We start from the raw sequence: 21,356 nt of genomic DNA on the forward strand, positions 1-21,356 counted from the left end.
TAACATTTGGAATAAAGAAATTAAAAAAAAAAAAAAACCAGTGATAATTATTTAAACAAATGTGTAAAATGGCAGTCATTTAAAACTGTAACACAAGAATATCACAATTAAGATGAAATCTTGATCATTTCCAGAAGTTATGGGCCATGTCTTAAGAAATTTGAGATCAAATGTCTGATTTCTTTCAAATACAAACAATATAATCAGCTATGAAAAATTTTAAAAAAATCCCTTGAAGGCAGTACCCCAGTTTGCTTGCAACCCAATGGCTGAAACCAGTAAAAGAATATATATATATATATAGTTGAAATTTATAGAAAAACAAAATATGAAGACAGGTGTATGAACAACAAGCAAGTGTATTAGTTTGACACTTGGGAAAAAAGAAAAAGTATTTTATGTTTCAAGCCTATGCCCATTATATATATATATATATATATATATATATATATATATATGTGTGTGTGTGTGCGCACATGTGTATATTGTGGGGAGGGGCACATGGCTTAGTGGTGAGGGTGTTGCACTCATGATTGCTAGATTGTGGTTTCAGTTCCTTGACCAAATGCAAGGTGTTCTTGAGTAAAACACTTCATCTCATGATGCTCTGCAATCACTTTGACACCTGATGCATGATACACCATGCACCTGTTCAGACAACATTGATTAAATGGAGAGAAGAGATAATGGATGATGTTCAGCATGAACATTTGATCACTATAAACAAACCATTTATGTCGTCTTCAATGGGAGAGTCTATCATTATATATATATATATATACATACATACATATATATATATAGTGTGTCTGTGTGTGTGTGCATGCACACGTATTTCTTTATTAATATTAAATCTTAACATATGAACAAGGTCTATTATTTACAGGTGAAAGGAACGAGGATGTTGTGTTATTAGAGGTGTAAGTGAAAGTTACAAAAACCAACATAGGTATGTTAGCTGGCCTCACAGGACACTTATTTTTCATCATCATCTCTTGCCTGTGTATTTAACATGAATGGGAGAATGTACATTAAAAAAAAAAAAATAAATACAGGCATAAGGAGAAAGAGAAACCAGAGAACTATGATAGACAGGATGAGTCTGTAAATATGGAATTGTAGCATAGATGAATCATTGCAGCAATGCAATAACTTTAATGTGTGCATATTATTAGCTAGTCAGAGGTAGGATGAGTGAGGTAACAGCAATGTGTCATACCGAACAAAATACATTGCTGAATTATAGTTTCAACAAAAGGTTTTGTGGGTCCAACATTCATTTTAAACATTCATAACAAATGTGTTTTTGTTTTACTCTTACCACACATTTATACTTATATGCATACACAATACACATACATATTTACAGTTGTGGCCAAAAGTTTGGAACATAGGTCTGTAAATTAGAATTTTTATATTAAATGCTCCAAGTTATATTTGGTTGGAGCATATATTGGGCATAAGAATTTTAATTTTGAAAAAAACATACCAAACTTTTCGCTATGGCTGTATATACTCACAATATACACATACACACATAAAGCTTACATACCACATGTCAGTATAAAACACTTTAATGTTTACACAACTTACATCACATACACACACATAAGCTTACATGCACATACAAACATTCTTATGTACATATACACACATATATATTCATCTATTTACATGCATACACAGTAAGGAGAAAAGTTTAGTTATTCATATAGATTTTTGTTTTCTTTTTTTCAAGTCAAGTATTTTTAATTTTCTGTCCAAAAGTTCTTTTCCATTCACACATACATGTAAATAAACACACATATGCTTAGATTCCAGTAAAACATCACTTTAATTGTCCTTACACAAATTATTTTGTTGAGTAAACTGATTGTCAACAGCTTTGTCAAGAGCGTCCAGATACACTTCCAACGTCGACGATGAAACCTAAACATGAACAAAATATGTAGATTAAAGTAGTGAAAAAAAAATTTTGTTCTTTAACTCTTTAGCATTCAAACCGGCCATATCCAGCCAAAATAATCTATTTGTTTTATCTTCAAACTGGCCACATCTGGCCTCTCACACTTATTCTACAATATTATTCTAAAAATAAACAATCACATCACTAAAATCTCAAAGCTATAAGGTAATGCATGATTAATTCAAAGCATTATATTTGATAGAGAAATCTGAATATTAAAGGGTTAAAGTACATTTATTTTTTAAAGTACCTGCCAGTTATTTCCAACATCAGTAACTGAATAATCACTGTTTTTCTATATATCATTGGTGATGGAATTTGGCTGGCATGCTGTGTCTGAATGCTTACTACTGATGAAGAGCAGGTACACTGAAATCAGGTGATCTAGTGGTTCAGCCACACTAGATGATTATCATCTGCTAACCATATGTATGTGCTTTTAGCACTGTATGTCTATATGACAAAATCTCTCAAGGCAAATATCACAATAATATGACATTTTAACATGCATGTTAAGTAGGACATAAAGCTTGCCATTCAGTATTAATTTCCATCACTAATATTCATTTTTTAAAGTATGGTTTGAAATAGCTAATTACATAAATATGACACCAATTTGTATACAATTACTCTGATTGCCTTTTTTTATAACTGGACAGTTTAGAATTATGTTTTATATGTCTCCATAGAATAAGCTCTATTAAGGGAGCTACTAATAGACCAAGGTATACTCAGTTCAATTCATTATACCATATAGTCCTTATAATCAAGTGTGATAATTAGTAGATTTGGATTAACAGGAAATAAAAGATCTGCATAACATTGAGCAGATGGTGAAAAAAATGTAGCCATGCTACACGATGAGAAAATTAAAACACTTTCTCTAAATGTCTCAATATAATCAAATATGGTTTTAAAAGGCTGGACACTGTATTTGCCCCTCAAATTTCATCAATTACTATAATTCTAGAAATGAATAATTTTAGTAAATCATGTAGTGAATGCCATTGATTAGTTTCAATTTTCTATTGGAACCATAGCTGCAGACATGGTTGTATAACTAAGAAATTTGCTTTGTGACCACATGGTTCTGGGTTCAATATCATTGCAGGACACCTTGGAAAAGTGTTTTCTACGATAGCCTTGATGTCTTATGAAAGAAGCTGCACAAAAGCTTTCTGCTATAAATCACCACCATCATCATTATTTTTTGTGTCTGCTTTTCCATGCTGACATAAGTTGAATGTTTTGAGGAGTTTTTCTTTCTTTGAAGCAGTGTTTTACAGTTGGATGGTCTTTGTGTTGCCAACCCTTTTATTTGCCTCTGATGAAATGCAGGAAGACACACACACAACCAGGCTGATGTGTCTGTCAGAATTCCTATATTCCACAGAAATGAAATGTGAGAATTACAAGCAGAACCACAGTCATGATTATAGAGGATTTATCTCAGCATAATCTGTTGGGTGTGCAATGTGAACTTGAGTAAAATGTTGAGTACAAGACAGTAATATTATATCATTTCTTTAAACTAAGATACTGGCTGCTTCCTGGAAGGAAGATGATTGCTCTTGATCAATAGATCATGTAAATAGATGACACACGATGAGTAAAGAGGATATGGTGGTGATTGTGATGGTGGGAGTTATAGTTAAGATGAAGACAGAGAAGATCCATTAACATCAGGCATGCAATGTTCACAAGTCACTTTGTGCTGCTCCCAAAACTGGGGCTATTGCTTCTCCTTCAGAGCAGGCATAGCAAACCAATGGGTTGAACTAAAATGCCTCTCCCATTTTATGCTTGATTATATAGCAAGCTGTACACGTGCTCCTGCCTTCATTCTGCATGATGGTGGTAGTGAGGAGTGTCAGGTTTATATGAAAAGCCACCCATTGCTACCAGTCAACAATGAGCATCAGTAATGAACCTGACCTGTCTAGAAACACACTGGGGAGTCCCAGTCAACTGCATATCTTTGGGAGCAGTTTGACTGCAAACTCCGATGGAGTGGTTTCAGTTACAAACTCGGTGAAAGTGAGAATGTGATATACCAATACATGGGAGCTTGCAGTGTCACAAAGCATGGGTCCTGGCCACAATAATATGGTGATGGAGACAGCAAATATTTTCAAACATTTCAATTAATGTTACAACAGAATATGGCTTAAAAGTTAATTCAATTCTTCATGTTAAGCATATATAGTGCAATATTTTGTTAAAAAAAGAATTTAGATTATACTTAAATTGATCAAAGAAAATGCAATATACTTAAACATACCCTCAAAAACAGAGCATGAGCAATAAATGGCATCTTTCTTAATGTTCTCCCACTCAAGCCATAACTTTTCCTGCGAAAACAAATGTACAAAATTAATAAATACAATATAAAAATACATGTTTAATATTCAAATTGTTTATCTACAGACACAAACATGGTTGTGTAGTTAAAGAATTTACTTTGAAAGGTTGCATACACCAAGAGTAAGTATCCTCTACTATAGCCCTAGGCCAGCTAATGCTTTGTGAAAGTATTCAATAAACATAAGCTGAACAAAGTAAATTTTGTGTGAATATGTACATGTATGTGCATATGGAGGTATATATATATATATATATATATATATATATATATATATTACATAGAAAAATGCGAACATGAAGAGTGATATTCTTAAGATTATAAACCTGGAAAAGTACAGGACAAGTTATTACACCTGTAAAAGTATAGGACAAGCTATTACTTCTAGTAAAGTAAAGAATAAGAAACTTTTTATTTGAAATATTGCAGCAAAGAATGCCAATTCTTCTAATTTATCACTCTTTACAGTTCTCATCTTTTAAATTTATTGTACAAAACTGTTCAGCTAATTTGTAAGTTTGTCTAATTAGTCTCTTTTTTCTGTATTTAAGGTAGTAAATTTGCCAAATTCTACTTAAATAAGTATAGTGTTATTTGTAAACTATAATAAAATAAGTTTTAATATTCAAATTTTAATTTTAGCTGCAATATTTTAAGTAAAAAGTTTCTTATTCTTTACTTTACTAGAAGTAATAGCTTGTCCTATACTTTTACAGGTGTAATAACTTGTCCTGTACTTTTCCAGGTTTATAATCATAAGATTATTACTTTTCATGCTCGCATTTTCCCATGTAATCCATGATTTTCCAGGTATTGCTGTTGTAAGATAATTAATAATTTAAGATTTTACCTTATTAAATGCTGAAAGATAATATTTCAATTTTTCCATTAAGTGATGATAATATTTCAATTTTTTTCATGTTTAATTTAAATATATGTTGTGATTGAATTATTTGATATTATCCATCCCACCAAATTAATGAGCAGGGATTTCTAGCATATTGTTGGTTGCACCATGGCTCACCAAAAGTTACAAACAACAAGATACTAGTCAACCCTAGGCTATGATAGAAAACAATCATCTAAGTTCTTAAGCAATCAGATCAAACTGAGAACTAAGTGGCTGTGAAGCAAACTTCTTAGCCATACAGCCATTATAGATAATGAAACAAAAATATTACATAGAAGTTTAACAAACTGAGGAACAAAAACAATATCAGGTAAGTAAATAGAATATAGAAAATGAAATCTCTTATCTGCATGCCTTAAATACACACGCTATAATAAAAATATTCTGGTTATTTCATTAGTCTTCTTTTTCTTTCTTTTTTTTATTTATTTAAGATTAGATTACAGCTGAAATAGCTTGCAGTCCTAAGTAGAAAAATCCACTTGCTAAGAAAATTCAATAAATTCAAATGTAGTAAATTTAGTAAAATCATTGCTGTTAATAAACTCACTGTGAAATGGTTAACAATTGAAGACTAAGCTTTGTGGCATCGTTATCAGCATAACCAGTAATTTCTAAAACTCGAATATCAAGCATTTGCTGAACAGGTGAAATTATGCCCGTCTGTAATTAAAAACAAGATTTTAAAATATAACAAAATTATAACCTGTACATATTTTTGACAAAATTATTTCAGGAAAAAAAAACAAAAAACACATTGAATGTGTTTTTCTTAATAAAAGGAGTATTTGAGTAGGAATGAATAGTCCTTTAAACAACGTTTGCAAAATGAAATTGATTTCAAAGATTAGAAACTAATCTAATTATTAACACAAGATATGAATTAATTAGAAGCAAATAAATTGAATAAATACACTGGTTACAATCAATTTGAGATTAGAAGCAAATAGCATATATTCTATAGGCTACAAAGTTTTAGTTGGTTTTTTTTTTTTTTCATTGCTTTAGTCAGGAAGAGAACTGTACTCACAACCAACAGAAGTCATCTGGTACTAGTGAGAATGACATAGTTTAAGTTGTTCTTAAACAGATTCAAGTTGGTGGAAGGACATGAGTAAGGAGGGAATTCCAGAGACCTAAAATTCTAGTGAAGAAGGACTGGAGGGAGCAGTGATTATAGTAGGGGCGGGTGGGTTAGGGCCTTACCTGTACAATAGAGGTAAGGCCTGAGTGGAGGTGGGATGAGAGCGGTAAAAGAACAGAGTAGAGACAGAATGCCTCTGAACTAGAAATAGGAGTAGGAATATGTTGGTGAGCAACCTCATGTCAGTTAGCCACCTTTTTTTGGATGCAGTCCAGGATATCTGTATGTGTGGCAGCAGTCCCATCTCAGGTATGGGAGTGGGAGTAGTAATCTTCTGCGAGTCTTCCCCTAAGGAAGTAGGCAGTCATTGGTATGACAAGGATCTGAGATTGCCAGAAGAGATCTTCAGTGATAACGAATTACAGTAATTTACAATAACTATGAAGTTATAGCAGCATGTTGTTCATGGATAGGGGAGGGGGGACAACACTGTTTTCTTTGTGCATGTAGTGTTTATAGCCTCTTACAAATTTTTCAACAAAGCACCTTAGAGTTAATCTAGCAAAAACCAAAGTCTTAGTAAATAGGAGAACAGACAAATTACAAGTCCCTTCAGGTAGATGGCCCTGCTTCATCTGTAGAAAAGACATAGGTAGTAACTCTGTAAGATGTACCTGGCGTAAGCTATGGAAACATAAGAGGTGCAGCAATATCAGAGGAAGGTTAACAGGGAAAATAGTTTTTGTGTGTGGAAGGTGCACAGGTACCATTAACACTAAGAATATACAGAAAATAGACTCCATCAAATGCCAGGGGGGGAAAAAACTAGAAGTAGGTGACCAAGTCAGTAGCGGAGGTGGATGCTCCGAGAGCATAGCTGTGAGAATAAGAATAGGCTGGGCAAAGTTCAGAGAGCTCCTACCTCTGTTGGTAACAAAGGGCTTCTCAGATTGTATGATGGTTGTGTGCAAACAGCCACGCTACACAACAATGAAATGTGGGCTGTGGCCACCGAGGAGATGCGAAAGCTTGAAAGGAATGAAGCTAATATGCTTTGCTGGATGTGCAATGTCAGTGTGCATGTATGACAGAGTAAGCATCCTGAGAGAAAAGTTGGGCATAAGAGGCATCAGATGTGGTGCACAAGAGAGACAGCTACACTGAGATGGCCATGTAATATGTGTGGTGGAGGACAGCTGTGTGAAGAAGTGCCAATTTCTGAGTGTGGAGGGAACCTGTGGAAGTGGTAGAGTCAGGAAGGCATGGGATGTGGTGATGAAGCATGAATGTTGCTTCTTTGAATGCTGGGCCTTATGGAAGCAATGACAAGTGACCGGGACCTTTGGCAATATGCCATGCTTCAGAAGACCCATCAAGCCAAGTGAAATCACAAACATAGCTGATGCCAGTGTTGTATAACTGGCACTCGTGCCAGTGGCATGTAGAAAGCACTCTTCAGATGTTGGGCGATATGCTGTATTTAAGAAGACTTGTCAAGCCAAGTGAAATCATAGTAGTGGCCAATGTCAGTGTCGCCTATCTTGAACCTGTGCTGGTGGCATGTAAAAAGCACCCATTGAACTTTGGGCCTCACGGACGCAGTGACAAGTGACCGAGACCTTTGGCAATATACTGTGCTTGAGAAGACTTGTCAAGCCAAGTGAGATCGTAGTTGTGGTTGATACCAGTGTTTTTTAACTGGTACCTGTGCCAGTAGCACGTAAAAATCACCCACTACACTCTTGGAGTGGTTGATGTTAGGAAGGGCATCCAGCTGTAGAAATCATACCAAATCAGATTGAAACCTGGTGCAGCTTACCAGTTTTCAGTCAAACTGTCCAACCCATGCCAGCATGGAAAACGGATGTTAAATGATGATGATGATGTACACATAAGAAAAAAAATTTTGAAAATTGATTATAAGGATGATGACGAATAATTCTTTTATGCATTTCTTTTAAATATCAAAATATTTTGCTAATTACAAATGTAAGTGTATTAATTTAACTATAAAAAAAAAAAGTAAAAACATTGTGATTAGAACTGAAAAAGAAATGTATTTAATTCTAAAATTTAACAACAACTGAACTAAATTTATTAATGAGAAATGGAAACAAAAACTATGAACAGCTCCTAAGAATGCTGCTAAAGACAAAATGCCTTGCATCATTAGTAAAACAATGATTTGATAAGTTAATCTGACAGACTACTTTTCAAATATAAATGAACATTTTCTTTGAACAATTATCTCTTTTCTTCAATAGTATAAGAATACTTTTGTGCAAACAATTTAAGCTTTAAACATTAAAAACATTTTAAAAAGACAATAATTACCAATCATTGTCTCAATCTTAGAATAACACAAACTCCTATTAGAACTGAATTATTTGTGCTGTTCTCATTTTGCGTTCAATATTGTCAATGAAGTACTCAAAATATTTATTGATGGAGGTAATGTGATAGAATTCTTCTTTGATTTTATTGCAGTTAATCTTTAATGCAGTTAAAAATCGAAGACAATCTTCCACCAACTGCACAGACATATGCAATGGCATATTTCTCAATAATAGTCATTGAAACAAATAAAATTGCAAAATGATTTAAGAAAACGTTGATCATAATAAATAAAAACATCTACAATCATAATAGAAATGCAAAACATCTGTAATACTGATTTTTGACACAAGAACAAATACAAGATCAACATTAGCAGGAGAGGAGAGTGAGAGAGAGAAATGGCCAGACGCTTTTCATGTTACCAGTCCTTAGCTGTTTCAAAGTAAGGTAATATTTTCCCATTGCTGGCCATGTTTTTTGAACAACCTCATTTATATGACAATTATGACACTCATTTACAGCCACCAGGTGATGTCAAGAGAAGGGGACACACAAACACAAATTACATACATACTCATATATAGAAAAGGCTTCTTTCAGTTTCCATCTATCAAATCCACACACAAGGCTTTATAAGCCAGGGTTATAGTAAAAGACCCTTACTCAAGATGCTGTGCAGTAAGACGGAACCCAAGCTTCTCAACCATACAGTCATGCCCACACATTATCATCATCATCTGCTATCCATGCTAGCATGGATTGCACATCTCTAGTATATATTACTAGCATTTATTTTTTATTGCAGAGATAAAAGACTCCCAGCAAGAACTAAGATTTAATATGGAATTTTACTATTTCTGCCAAATTTCAACATCCAATATACAAAATAAATACAAATTAAAACTAAGTGAATTAAGCATATTAAAGCAATAAGGTTGTTATTGTAAAAATATAATTTTTTCACTCTTTCATATCTTTTACTTGTGCTAGCATACATAAAATGGTTCTTGAAAGTAGCTATTTATATATGCTCTTCTATTCCAATGATAAGAACAACTAAGATAGTTGTTCTTATCAATGGAAGCCATTCCCAGTCACTGATGTTGAGCTATTGAGTACTACACTCCATTTACCTAGCAGCAGGTCATATGAAACATGGGGTACTGAGCCAATTGAAACTGACAAATAGTTTAGAAATTCTCAAAACTTTTTAAATTATGTATTTCAAATCAAAGATAATGAATGATACATGGTTTCATTTATGACAAATACAGCAAAACATTTGGTCCAATGTTCTTACAAATTCAGATACTTTTTTTTTTTATTAATCCTCAAATGAGGAATGGCAAAGTTTACTCAGACTTTAATGACTGCCAGTTTATTGCCTGTTAAGAATATTTTATATACCATGCCCACTTCTCATAGTTTAAACCCCACTCCCACCCCCATAGCTTGATGCCAACTCCCCAACCTTCCTCAGACTTCATAGTGCCGTGAGTTGCATGGAGACCATTTGTGCAGGTGGTACAAAAAAGTGCCCACTACACACTGTAAAGTAGTAGGTATTAGGAAGGATGTCCAGCTGTAGAAACCATGCCAAAGCAGATACTAGAGCACAATGCAGTCTTTAAACTCATTGGACCCTATCAAACCAGCCAATATACATCAGTATGGAACATGCTCATTAAATGATGATTATAATGATGAGCTCTTGTGCTTTTGTCACTAGTAACCATCTAAATGTGAAACAAAAGAGCAACCTATTGTCAGTAAGGTATATTGAAGCAAATTAAGTTATGTACTTTATTCAAGGATACATTGCAATGACTGCAGTAAAATTTGAATTAATGACTATGAGGTCATAGACCCAGCACTAATTCATAACCATTTTATTAACTATCAGTGTTTAAGATATTTAATTCTTATGACTGTAATATACAATTTACTGACAAATCATTGTAGCAGTTATCACACAATGTTATCTGAAATACCAGTGAGAGCCAAAAGTTGACACAAAGAAATAATCCTTGATGTAGAGTTTATTCTAATGCTGCTGAGTTTGGTATCTTGCTCTCACACAAATCAAAATGGATACTCTTGCTTATCTATTCAAGTGATTTAACTAACAGAATCGGCACATGTTACATCTCCTCCCTGGAATCACTTCCATTCTTCATTATCATCCCTGTATACACTATTTCAACCAATCACTTCCTCTCTGTGTTTTCAGCCACTGCTCTCTCTCCCTTCTGCTATACTCCATTCTTAATGCCTCTCTTATCCGCTATCATTCTCAATGTCCTCTCATATCTATCATCATGTTATGCAATCCATAGTCAGTGAAGTACTGAAGCCCCTAATGTACCTGTATATCTCTTTCTCCACTGCTCCTACACCTTGTACATCATCCCACAACTCCTACCTGAGCCAGTCCTATATTTCTCATCTTACCCCGCCTCATACAGGTATTTCCCTTCAACAGCATCTCCACCCTTGTTCATCACTCGCTGTATTCACTTCTAACCCCCCCCCCCATCTTTAACTATCTGTTATTCCCCCTCATCCTCTTATGAAAATATCCACTCTCTCATCCTCTCCCATGACTCATTATCTGTATCCTCTCTTATGCTCATCCTCTTGTACCTTGAGCGTTTGCTCTAGCACCTAATCGCAACCTTCTTTTTATTTCTTTCAGCTATGTATCTCTTCTATAGCAAGACACCTGCACTTTTCCTCTATCATACTTTAGCCTTTCAACACTTGGCATAAAGCCACCCACCTCCATTTTCCCTTCTCAAATACCCTTTTCTTAGTACTCTTTTTACTCTTTTACTTGTTTCAGTTATTTGACTGCAGCCATGCTGGAGCACTGCCTTTAGTCAAACAAATCGACCCCAGGACGTGTTCTTTGTAAGCCTAGCACTTATTCTGTCGGTCTCTTTTACCAAACTACTAAGTTACAGGTACATACCAACATCAGTTGTCAAGCAATGGAGGTGGGTACAAACACAGACACACATACGCACACTCATACATATATATATATATCATCATCATCGTTTAACGTCCGCTTTCCATGCTAGCATGGGTTGGACGATTTGACTGAGGACTGGTGCAACCGGATGGCTACACCAGGCTCCAATCTAATTTGGCAGAGTTTCTACAGCTGGATGCCCTTAGGCTTCTTTCAGTTTCCGTCTACCAAATCCACTCACAAAGCTTTGGTTAGCCTGAGGCTATACCAGAAGACACTTGCCCAAGGTACCATGTAGTGGGACAAAACCCGGAACCATGTGGTTGGCAAGCAAGCTTCTTACCACACAGCCACTCCTGTGCCTATGTAGTGGGAGCTTTTTCCTTTTCCTTTATCCAAGTTTTTTTTTTCTGTCTTGGAAGTTACACAGCAACCTTAGTAGTGTTGGTGACATGGAAAAGCACCCAGTACACTGTGTAAAGTGGCTGGCTTTAGGAAGGGCATCCAGCAGTAGAAATCATGCCAAAGCTGACACTTGAGTTCGATACAGTCTTGTGAATAGCTGAATCCTGTCAAGCTGTCAAATCCATGCCAGCATAGAAAGCAGGCAGACATTAAATGAAGACAATAATGAGTAACTCAAAAAGTTATATTTACTTGTTAATTGGACTGAATAGTTTGCAAATATGAAAACAAATACAAATTATTGAACTTTTAAGTAAGTTAAAAAAAAAATCAATGCAAACAAACAAAGTGAACACATTTTACATACCCTCATTAGTTCATTGATACAAGAATGGTATATTTTAAAAATTGCTCGAGGTGAAGGCAAACCGATGTACTGCTTGATATCAGCTCTGTCTACAAATGCCAAATCAATGGCACCTGTGATATTTGATGTTGTAAGAATCAAGACATTTGAATAACTGCAAAGAAATTTTAGATAGATTAAGCAAAAGAGGAAAAGAGAATTATAAAAAAAAATGGAATCAAATTCAATCCTGCTAATAACATATTTCTGAATTGAAAATAAATTCTGTTTCAGCTTAATTAAATGTTTTTTGGTACAAATCATTTGAAGCAATGAATGGAATGTATTTACTCAATGGTGTGTGTGTGTGTGTGTGTGTGTGTGTGTGTGTGTGTGTGTGCAATGGAGGGTGGGGAGAGAAAGAGAGAGGGGGGAGATTAGTAGAAAACCATAAGAAGCCAAAAGAACATACTTTTTGATTTGGTCGATTTTCGTCAAAAGAGCATTGACCACTCTAATAGCATCAGACGGTTCGTTGCCATTCAGACTGTTTTTTCTTGCAGAAGTAAGACTTTCAACCTAATCAATTACAAGCATCAAGACTTTGTTTCACTTTAAATAGAAATTAATCAAACAAAATATATAATGGTCATGCACAAACAAAACTGAACTGAGTATTTCATTTAAAAAGACGAAAACATGCAACTTTGCAGTTTGAGAAACGATATATTTCAAAATCTTTCAATCAAGACACTATGATACTTTGAATAAGTTTAGTGAGAGAAACTTCCATTACTAACTGCAAGGTATGTTTATCATCAGCAATAACAAGGTCTAAACATGTTCTTATCTTAATAACTACAATAGATTTATTTGTTCTAGATTTCTATCAACTTGAAATTCTAAACACTTATAATAGATGCTGATTAAGGAAACATTAAACTTTATTTTTTTACTATAACATCAAGAATAAAGTTCATATCTATAATCTGTGGCTAAATATTATGTCAGTGATTTAAAAAGAAGAAAAAAATTGGTTTTGCAATCTATTTTTTAGCATAGTCTTCCAAACTTAGATATGAATTTATTACATGTATGTGAATGTATTTTGTCTGCTGTGATGATTGCTTTTGGTTAAAATCCAATTTAACAAAAAAAGACAAAAAAAAAGTCAGGAATTCGATGAAACCATTTTTTGACTTCATTTCTATTCTCAGGTAAAAGACATAACCATGTCAATTTCCAATCACATGACCTACCTAACAGCTTTGAAATAAGTAATACCTACAATAAGTGAGGAGGTACAGTGAGACAAGTAGAGTAATATACTTTATCAGCAATACCTGTTACAGTATTATATCTGACACAGGATTTGGATGCCTGATCTTTGGATCAGTAATCCAGTACTTTAAGCACATAGGCATTCCTATGTTAAATATCAGTACAGTTCCCACATCTTATTATTGCATAATTAGTTGCTGGAAGATTTGTTTTCAACAAATAGTATGACCAATTGTCACTGTATGAAAGAAGTTTATTTTAACTTTGATGGGAGAGCTTATTTCAAGTTTTTTTTATCAGAGTTTCTACACAAATACAATATTGTGTTGGTGACAGGCTATGAACTACTAACCTTTCACCTGGTCAGTGGACCACCATCAACAACTCAACAACTATTATTGAAGATACATACACACACACAAACACACTTCAAGCAGCAGAAATATGATGTCAAGAAGCTTTAATTTAACTTTTTGATTAAGTTTCAAAACATTTATCGAATGTACATCAAATAAAAAAGTACTTACTTCATCTATTAATACAAATACCAAAGCTTCATTGTCAATAATTATCTCTTCAATTTTCTCAAACAACTTCACAACAAGTTTGCCACTCTATAAGTGAAAGAAACAATGTCAGTTTGAATAACAGATATATTAGGTTCTCAACATTTAATCAGTAAATGACTTTATACTTTTTGATGGGGAGAAGAAAAGAGGATAAAAAAAAACAGATACAAAAATAGCTCAATTAATCAACATTAGGGAAGTCCCACACATCTGCTCAACCTGCTAGGAATAACAACCAAATTACCCTCATCAGGCCATTGCCACTACTTTTGTACTCAATCTCCTCATACTAACCAAAATGTAACTGTCTAATGGTTTCTCTTTTGTTCATTACTCCTTCCTCTAACAACCTCATGCTCTTACCACAATGTTTCTCCCATCATAATATCTCTATCACCCTCTTTTATATGCAGACCACCACCACTAAAACAACAACATAAGCAAGAGAGGACTGACTCTTTTGTCTTAGTAAGGGCAAAGCAACCTCTAGTGATGGTGCTACAATAAAACACACCAAGTACAAGCAGTACACCCAGTACAAGTGGTTGGTATTAGGAAGGGCATCTAGCCGAAATACATGACATGTGGTTCTCAACCTGTCTCTAAGAGAAGTAACTTCAAATAAGAACTCACCTGGAGCATGGTGGTGGCCCAACACATTCCAGCATGGAAAAGCAAACATAAAAGTTAAAGATCACGCACACATACACACATGAAGCAAGCTGTTAAGATATTTGCTTGCAGTCATATCTGGATCTCATCCCATTGTCACCACCTTCCAACTATTCTGGTGAGAGGTATAAGTTCTTTTGGCTAGACAATAATTCTGAAGCACATATTCTTTTTCAGAAATAGATATTGAGTTTGTGACTATTTTAGCATGAGAGCATCATTTTTGAATTATATTAAACACTAATATTTTCTGTCTAGTGCTCATTTTATCAATCTCTAATGAATATTGTTAAACTATAAGGCACTAAACAAGAATGACTCTCCCCAGACACCACAAAATAATTTATATAGTTAAGGTGATATGAAAGAGGAAGTCATGCGTAACTGAAAACTGAAGTCATATGTGTAACGAAGAAGTCATTCATCTTTGTTCTAATGAACAAATGGTAACAAACCTAGGAAGGGCTGTATCCTCCAGTATCAATGCATATAATGTAATGGAAATATTTTATGATAAAGATGTACTTTAATTTATAAAGGTGTTATATTTTAGTTCATAGGTTAGTATGAACTTGAGTACCTTCTTGATTTTTCATCAGATAATAGATTAAGATTTTAATTGTGGACTGATTAACATAGCCTACTAACATAGTTTCATTATCATCATTTAACATTCACCCTCTATGTCACCTCACCTATTCTCACCATTGAGGACATGTCTCAATACACCTTTGCCATCATCTCTCTCTCTCTCACTATTGCTCTCTTCATCTTCCTCTCTAACTTACTCCCCTTTCTTTTTTCCAAATGGGAAATCAATGTATCTACTCTACAGCTAAACACCTATACTTTCAATCTCTCAACTGGCACAAAGCCACATCCTCTCACTACTACTCCTCTCTTCCAGTTGAGGGTTATTTTGTCTTGTAAGGTATTTGGTAACCCTGTTGGTGCTGGTGCTATGTAAAAAGTACACTCTATAAAATTGTTGGCATTAGGAATGGCATCCAGCTGTATAAACCATGCCAAAACAGACAATGGAACCTTGTGCAGCTCCTGGCCTTGCCAGCTCCTATCAAACAATCCAACCCATGGAAAACAGATGTATGATGATGATGATTTTTCATGCTTGCATGGGTCAGATGGAATTTGTTGAGGGAGATTTCCTACAGATGAATGGCTCTTCCTGCCACCAAATCTCACCTGTCTCCAAACAAAGTAATATTTTTCCATAGCTAGATATGTTTTACATGTAAGATTGGAAATGAACAACCACATTCATATGATGCTCATTTATAACAATCACACAACACACACACATATGATGGGCTTCTTTCATTTTCCATTTACTAAATCCACTCACAAGACTTTGGTTAGCTTGGGGGGCTATAGTGGAAGATACTATCCTAAGGTACTGGGCAATAGGACTGAACCCAACATAACATGGCTAGGAAGCAAGCATCTTAACCACACAGCCATGCATGTGCCTCTATTTCATATGAAAGAAACTCAAAGATAAACTCACATTCAAACATACACAAATAATTGAATGAACTCAAATAGATTAAAAAGAAACATGGAAAATGACATTGGAATACAATTTCTAAAACAAGGTGATACAATCAGAATAAATACAGATAATTAAATATAAATATTAACAATTAGAAAGAAATGCAATGTGAATTACTTTAGATAATTAAATGATATAGTGACAATTTATTTGTTGTCAACAAATTAAAATTTTATCATCAAGGAGAAAAATATAAAGCTAAGGATAAAATGGAGTGAATATATTAAATTGTTTTATCAAATTTATAACAATATAAAGAATGAAATTAAGAATTAAGATGAGAAATAATCTTACTTCTGAAAACCACTTAGAAAACAATCCATGACTGTTAAGTTCTATCAATGTGCCATAATTATAGCGGTCGGATAGTTGAATAGATATTTTCTGTGCCAGAGCTTTACACAGAGAAGTTTTCCCAGTCCCTGGTGGTCCTAGAACATATAATATCAATGAAAATTATCAATAAACTTTATTCTTTAACAAAGAATCATGATGGTCAAGTAGATAAAATGATAGCCTCTTGGGTTTGAAAGTAGTGTGATTGCATCTCATCATTACTGCAATTTTATGTTGAAAGCAAAAGAATAAACTTCACTTATCTGTCAACAGAGAAATAAAAAGGAGAAAGAAAAGAACCGGTAGTAGATCATGAAACAATTTGAGTGGTTTGGTGATGCATGATCATGAAAACCAAATCACCTCAAAACGATAAAATATTCTTAAACATCCATATAGTCAATGAAAGATAAATTGAAACAGTACATTTGTTTCAATTTATAATGGGCAGAACAAAACAGGTTTCCTAATGTAAGAAACCTGTTCTGGCCTCGTCTTTCATACTTTAACCCTTCAACATTCAAACTGGCCATATCAGGCCCAAATATTCTACCTGTTTTATGTTTAAACTAGCTGGATCTGGCCTCTTACACCTACCCTACAATGTCAGTCTAAAAACAATCACATCATTGAAATCTCAGAGCTACAAGATTATGCATGATTAAAGCAAAATGATGTCAATAAATAAGCATTACATTTGACTGAATAATCTGAATGCTTCCTCACATCTCTCAGTATAAAGCTGCTCCTCCCTCTAGAGTAACCTCACTCAGTCAAAGGGAGTTTTAATCTTGTAAGTTACGAGACAATCCCACTAGTGGTAATATCACAAAAAAGCACCCCGTATACTCTGTGAAGTGGTAGGCACTAGAAAAATATCCAGCTGCAGAACTCATGCTAAAGTAGACACTGGAGCACACTGCAGTCTTTGGAAGATGGACATTAGAAGATGATCTTTTATCTTTTACTTGTTTATGTCATTAGACTGCAGCTATGCCAGGGCACCACCTTAAAGAATTTTTAGTAAAATGTATTGACCCAATACTTATTTTCTTTTATGCCTGGTACTTATTCTATTGGTCTCTTTTGCCAAACTGCTAATTTACGGGAACATAAACACACCAACACTGGTTGTCAAGCAGTGACAGGAACAAACACAAAGACACACACACATAGATATGTGACAAGCTTCTTCCATATTCTATCAAATCCACTCACAAAGCTTTGGTTGGCCTGAGGATACAGTAGAAGACACTTGTCCAAGGTGCCATGCAGTGAGACTGAATCCAGGACCATGTAGTTAGGAAGCAAGCTTCTTACCACACACCCGCGCCTGCACCTATGATGATGATTCTTAAGCTTTCTGTTCAATGTTTCATTGAAATTTTCCATGCTAGCAAAAGTGAAATGGTCTTTATTGAAGCACTTGTTGCTTAGTCCTAGAGTGTATCTAAGACTACATTATTCAATGTGTTCACTTTTTATAAGATGGTGTGTGATTTGAGGAAGATTAGGTTGCTATTTCAAGCAGGTCAAACAACTACAGTTCTTTATCTAGGCAACTGTTTTACTACTGCTCAATAGATTAGATATGAATGAAACCTATTTGTCACATGTCAAACAAGTGCACAAACAGAAGCAACTATGTTTTGTCCAGAATCCAAGAGTATGGCTGTGAGTATGGTTTCAAGTCATGATTATGCTGTTTACACTCTTGCATTTTAATCTCATAATTGTTGTTGTTCAACCTTAGATGATCCATGGATAAAGAGACCTATGATCAAAGGCAGTCAAGTTGTGACTAGCCCTGCGTTGGAAAGGGCATCCAGTCATAGAAACCATACTGAACAGACAATGGAGTCTGGTGTGGACCTCAGCATTACTAATTCCTGTCAAACTGTCCAACCCATACCAACATGGAAAACGGACGTTAAATGATGATGATAATGAACTGCATTATCCAATGTATACTTTTTTACTAAGTAAAGGAGGGTGCAATCTGAAGGTACTTGGCTAATATTTCTAGCATATTGGGGTTTCATAGGAATTCCTATTTTGTTTGATATCAACCTAACAAATCCATTACTTTATATTTTGTTTATTTGGAATTGTTTTCCTTAATCTGTTTTACCAAAGAACTTTTTCTAGAGGAAACATTACTTAGTGGAATTGTCATACAAAGATGCAGTAACAACAACCAATTAGCTAGAAACAGCAGCCAAATCTCTCCTGAATCACACCTTAACATATTAAAAATGTCCTAGATAGAGTTTTCCTAAATAATAGAACAGGATGGTCACAACTGGAACACTTTTGATTACAAGTGTGCTTGATCACTGGTACTACTCAAGGCTAAAGAACAACAGATAAGACATTTGTTCAAACAATATTCAAATCTCTCAGCATCTTACAATGAGAGAGAGAAAGAGAATTATATAATAGTAAATTTCAGAAACTGTGCTTACCATGCAGAAGAATTACTCGATTCCAGGAGATTATATTACTGTTGACTTTACTATCAGAGAAGAGAATTGTAGTCATAGCATAATTCAAAAGCTGGTTGAAAGAAAGAAAAAACAAGGTAATGGAAACCAGATAGTAAATAATTACTGGTACCAAATTAAAGTTTTGTTTTGGGTTCACTGAATAATCACCATCATAATTTTTATATTGGTTTTTCCATGTTTGCATGGGTTAGGTGGACCTTCTACAACAAAGAGTTTTGTCACACATTAAGATCTTTTGTCATCACCTTCATGAGGCTTAGCCTCTTGAGATAATCCTTTAACACTTTTCATATTTTCTCATTTTGCAGGTTCCTTCCAATGGCGGATCACTTGGCATTTCTTTACCCAACTGTCTTCCTCCATATGCATCACATGTCCATACCAATATTGTCTCCTCTCTTGCTCACCACTAATACTTAGTTTTCCTCTCAGTTCATTTGTACTCCATCGTTCATGCACACTAACATTGCACATCCAGTGCAACATGCTAGTCTTCTTTCTTTCCAACCTTTGCACATCCTCTGCATTCAATGTTTATTTTGCATTACTATGCAAGATTGTACACAAGAATCCTTATTGTTATGGAGACTTAATCCTAGATTGACACTGAGTAGATATAAGATCAAAGGTATTCTGCCCATGACCATCCCATCTTTTACCTATGTGTGGGAAATCCAGAACTACATTATCCAAAGTGTTCTTGTCTAAGACAGTAGAGGGGATTAGAGGAAATATGGCTGTATCTAACAGGTCAGGCAACCATGTACACATTCTCTTATTGGTTTGAGAATCCTCTTGTTGCTCCTTGAAACTTTTCTACCCAACTCTTATTGTCTACTATGCTTTTGGAACACTCAGCTTCGCTGTTAAGTAACCTAGACAGCAGAGGCAATCAACTACTTCTTAGAATTCTTCTGAAGATATGAAAAAAGTTATTTCACGAGTCATCACATTACTATATTCTCCTGTGCATATGCAACAATTAAAGTCTTCCTCATTTGTCACCATACTTTTGATCCCACTACACTTCTTATGTACCCGTAGTTGACACTGAGTACAATGTATGAAATTCCTACCAACTCTTTTTCTTTATATTGAGTATGACTGCTTCCCAAATGGCACTGGAGTCCAGTCTTCTTGCCTGCTAAATAAAACTTTTGTCTTTGCTAAGTTTATGTTGCAACCTCTCAATTCTAGGTTTTACTTCCACATTAGGAATTTCTTTAAATCTTTTACAGCTTCGGCTATGAAAATTAGGTCATTAGTATACAGGTGTTCCCATGGACAACTGGTTTAAATTTTTTTATGGCCTGAAGAACTATAACAACAGGAGTGGGCTGAGAATTGAATATTGATGGACCTATGCCTGCACACTAAATTCCTCAATGAACTCATTGCAAAAACTCACTTTTCTAATGGCACCTCTGTACATAGCTTGCACAACTCTCACAAGCCATTCATTTATGTGTAGTTTACTTAGTGAAATTTGAATATTGATTTCCTGTGAATATTATTGATAATTTTATAAATTTATTAATGATATAAAAACACACATATATATATATTTATTTGCTCAAAATAATAGAGCACTTAATATAAGTTCAGTAACATATTCTTTTAGAATATTCCTTATAAAATTTATATTTAAAAGCAATACAAAGTTAAGAAAAAGAAAAAACTAACAGGATTAAAATGAAAGGAAATATTTTGTAGTGAATGAGTAATTTTCTTGAATAATCAATAAGTTTCTTACATAAGCTTTTATATCTTCATCAAATACTAGAAAATCCCACATGTTATAGAAGGATAAACTAGGCAAGTTCCAAATCTGTGCAACACTACAATTACTATCATCTCCAAGATCTTCATCTGAGGGACCATCTTCATGTAAATGGAAAACATGCACTTTCAAATTGCTGCTCTGTAAGTCAATACTCTGAAATATATAAGAGTGCAAAATACAAGATCTATACTATTTAAGAGAGAAAAAAAATGAATTAAGCTTATACTTTTTTTTGTAATTTTCATTTAATATCT

At 34.4% G+C, this 21,356-nt stretch overlaps 1 protein-coding gene across 3 annotated transcripts in view; it reads right to left on the reverse strand.

The window, feature by feature from the left end:
- Positions 1 to 711: 711 nt before the first annotated feature.
- The window catches only part of LOC106870552 (pachytene checkpoint protein 2 homolog), a 28,140-nt gene continuing 7,495 nt past the window's right edge, over positions 712 to 21,356 (reverse strand). For all 3 annotated transcript variants that reach the window (XM_052966409.2, XM_014916678.3, XM_089349092.1), the window contains 9 exons: positions 21,073 to 21,255; positions 19,278 to 19,368; positions 16,771 to 16,907; positions 14,193 to 14,279; positions 12,857 to 12,963; positions 12,406 to 12,559; positions 5,789 to 5,901; positions 4,248 to 4,317; positions 712 to 1,929 (listed from right to left, as the gene is read on the reverse strand). In XM_052966409.2, coding sequence (XP_052822369.1) covers positions 1,834 to 1,929; positions 4,248 to 4,317; positions 5,789 to 5,901; positions 12,406 to 12,559; positions 12,857 to 12,963; positions 14,193 to 14,279; positions 16,771 to 16,907; positions 19,278 to 19,368; positions 21,073 to 21,255 — 1,038 coding nt within the window. In that variant the 3' untranslated portion in view covers positions 712 to 1,833. The remainder of the gene's footprint in view (positions 1,930 to 4,247; positions 4,318 to 5,788; positions 5,902 to 12,405; positions 12,560 to 12,856; positions 12,964 to 14,192; positions 14,280 to 16,770; positions 16,908 to 19,277; positions 19,369 to 21,072; positions 21,256 to 21,356) is intronic.

Source organism: Octopus bimaculoides, chromosome 3 (genome assembly GCF_046866305.1).
Source record: "Octopus bimaculoides isolate indiv1 chromosome 3, ASM4686630v1, whole genome shotgun sequence".
NCBI lineage: Eukaryota > Metazoa > Mollusca > Cephalopoda > Octopoda > Octopodidae > Octopus > Octopus bimaculoides.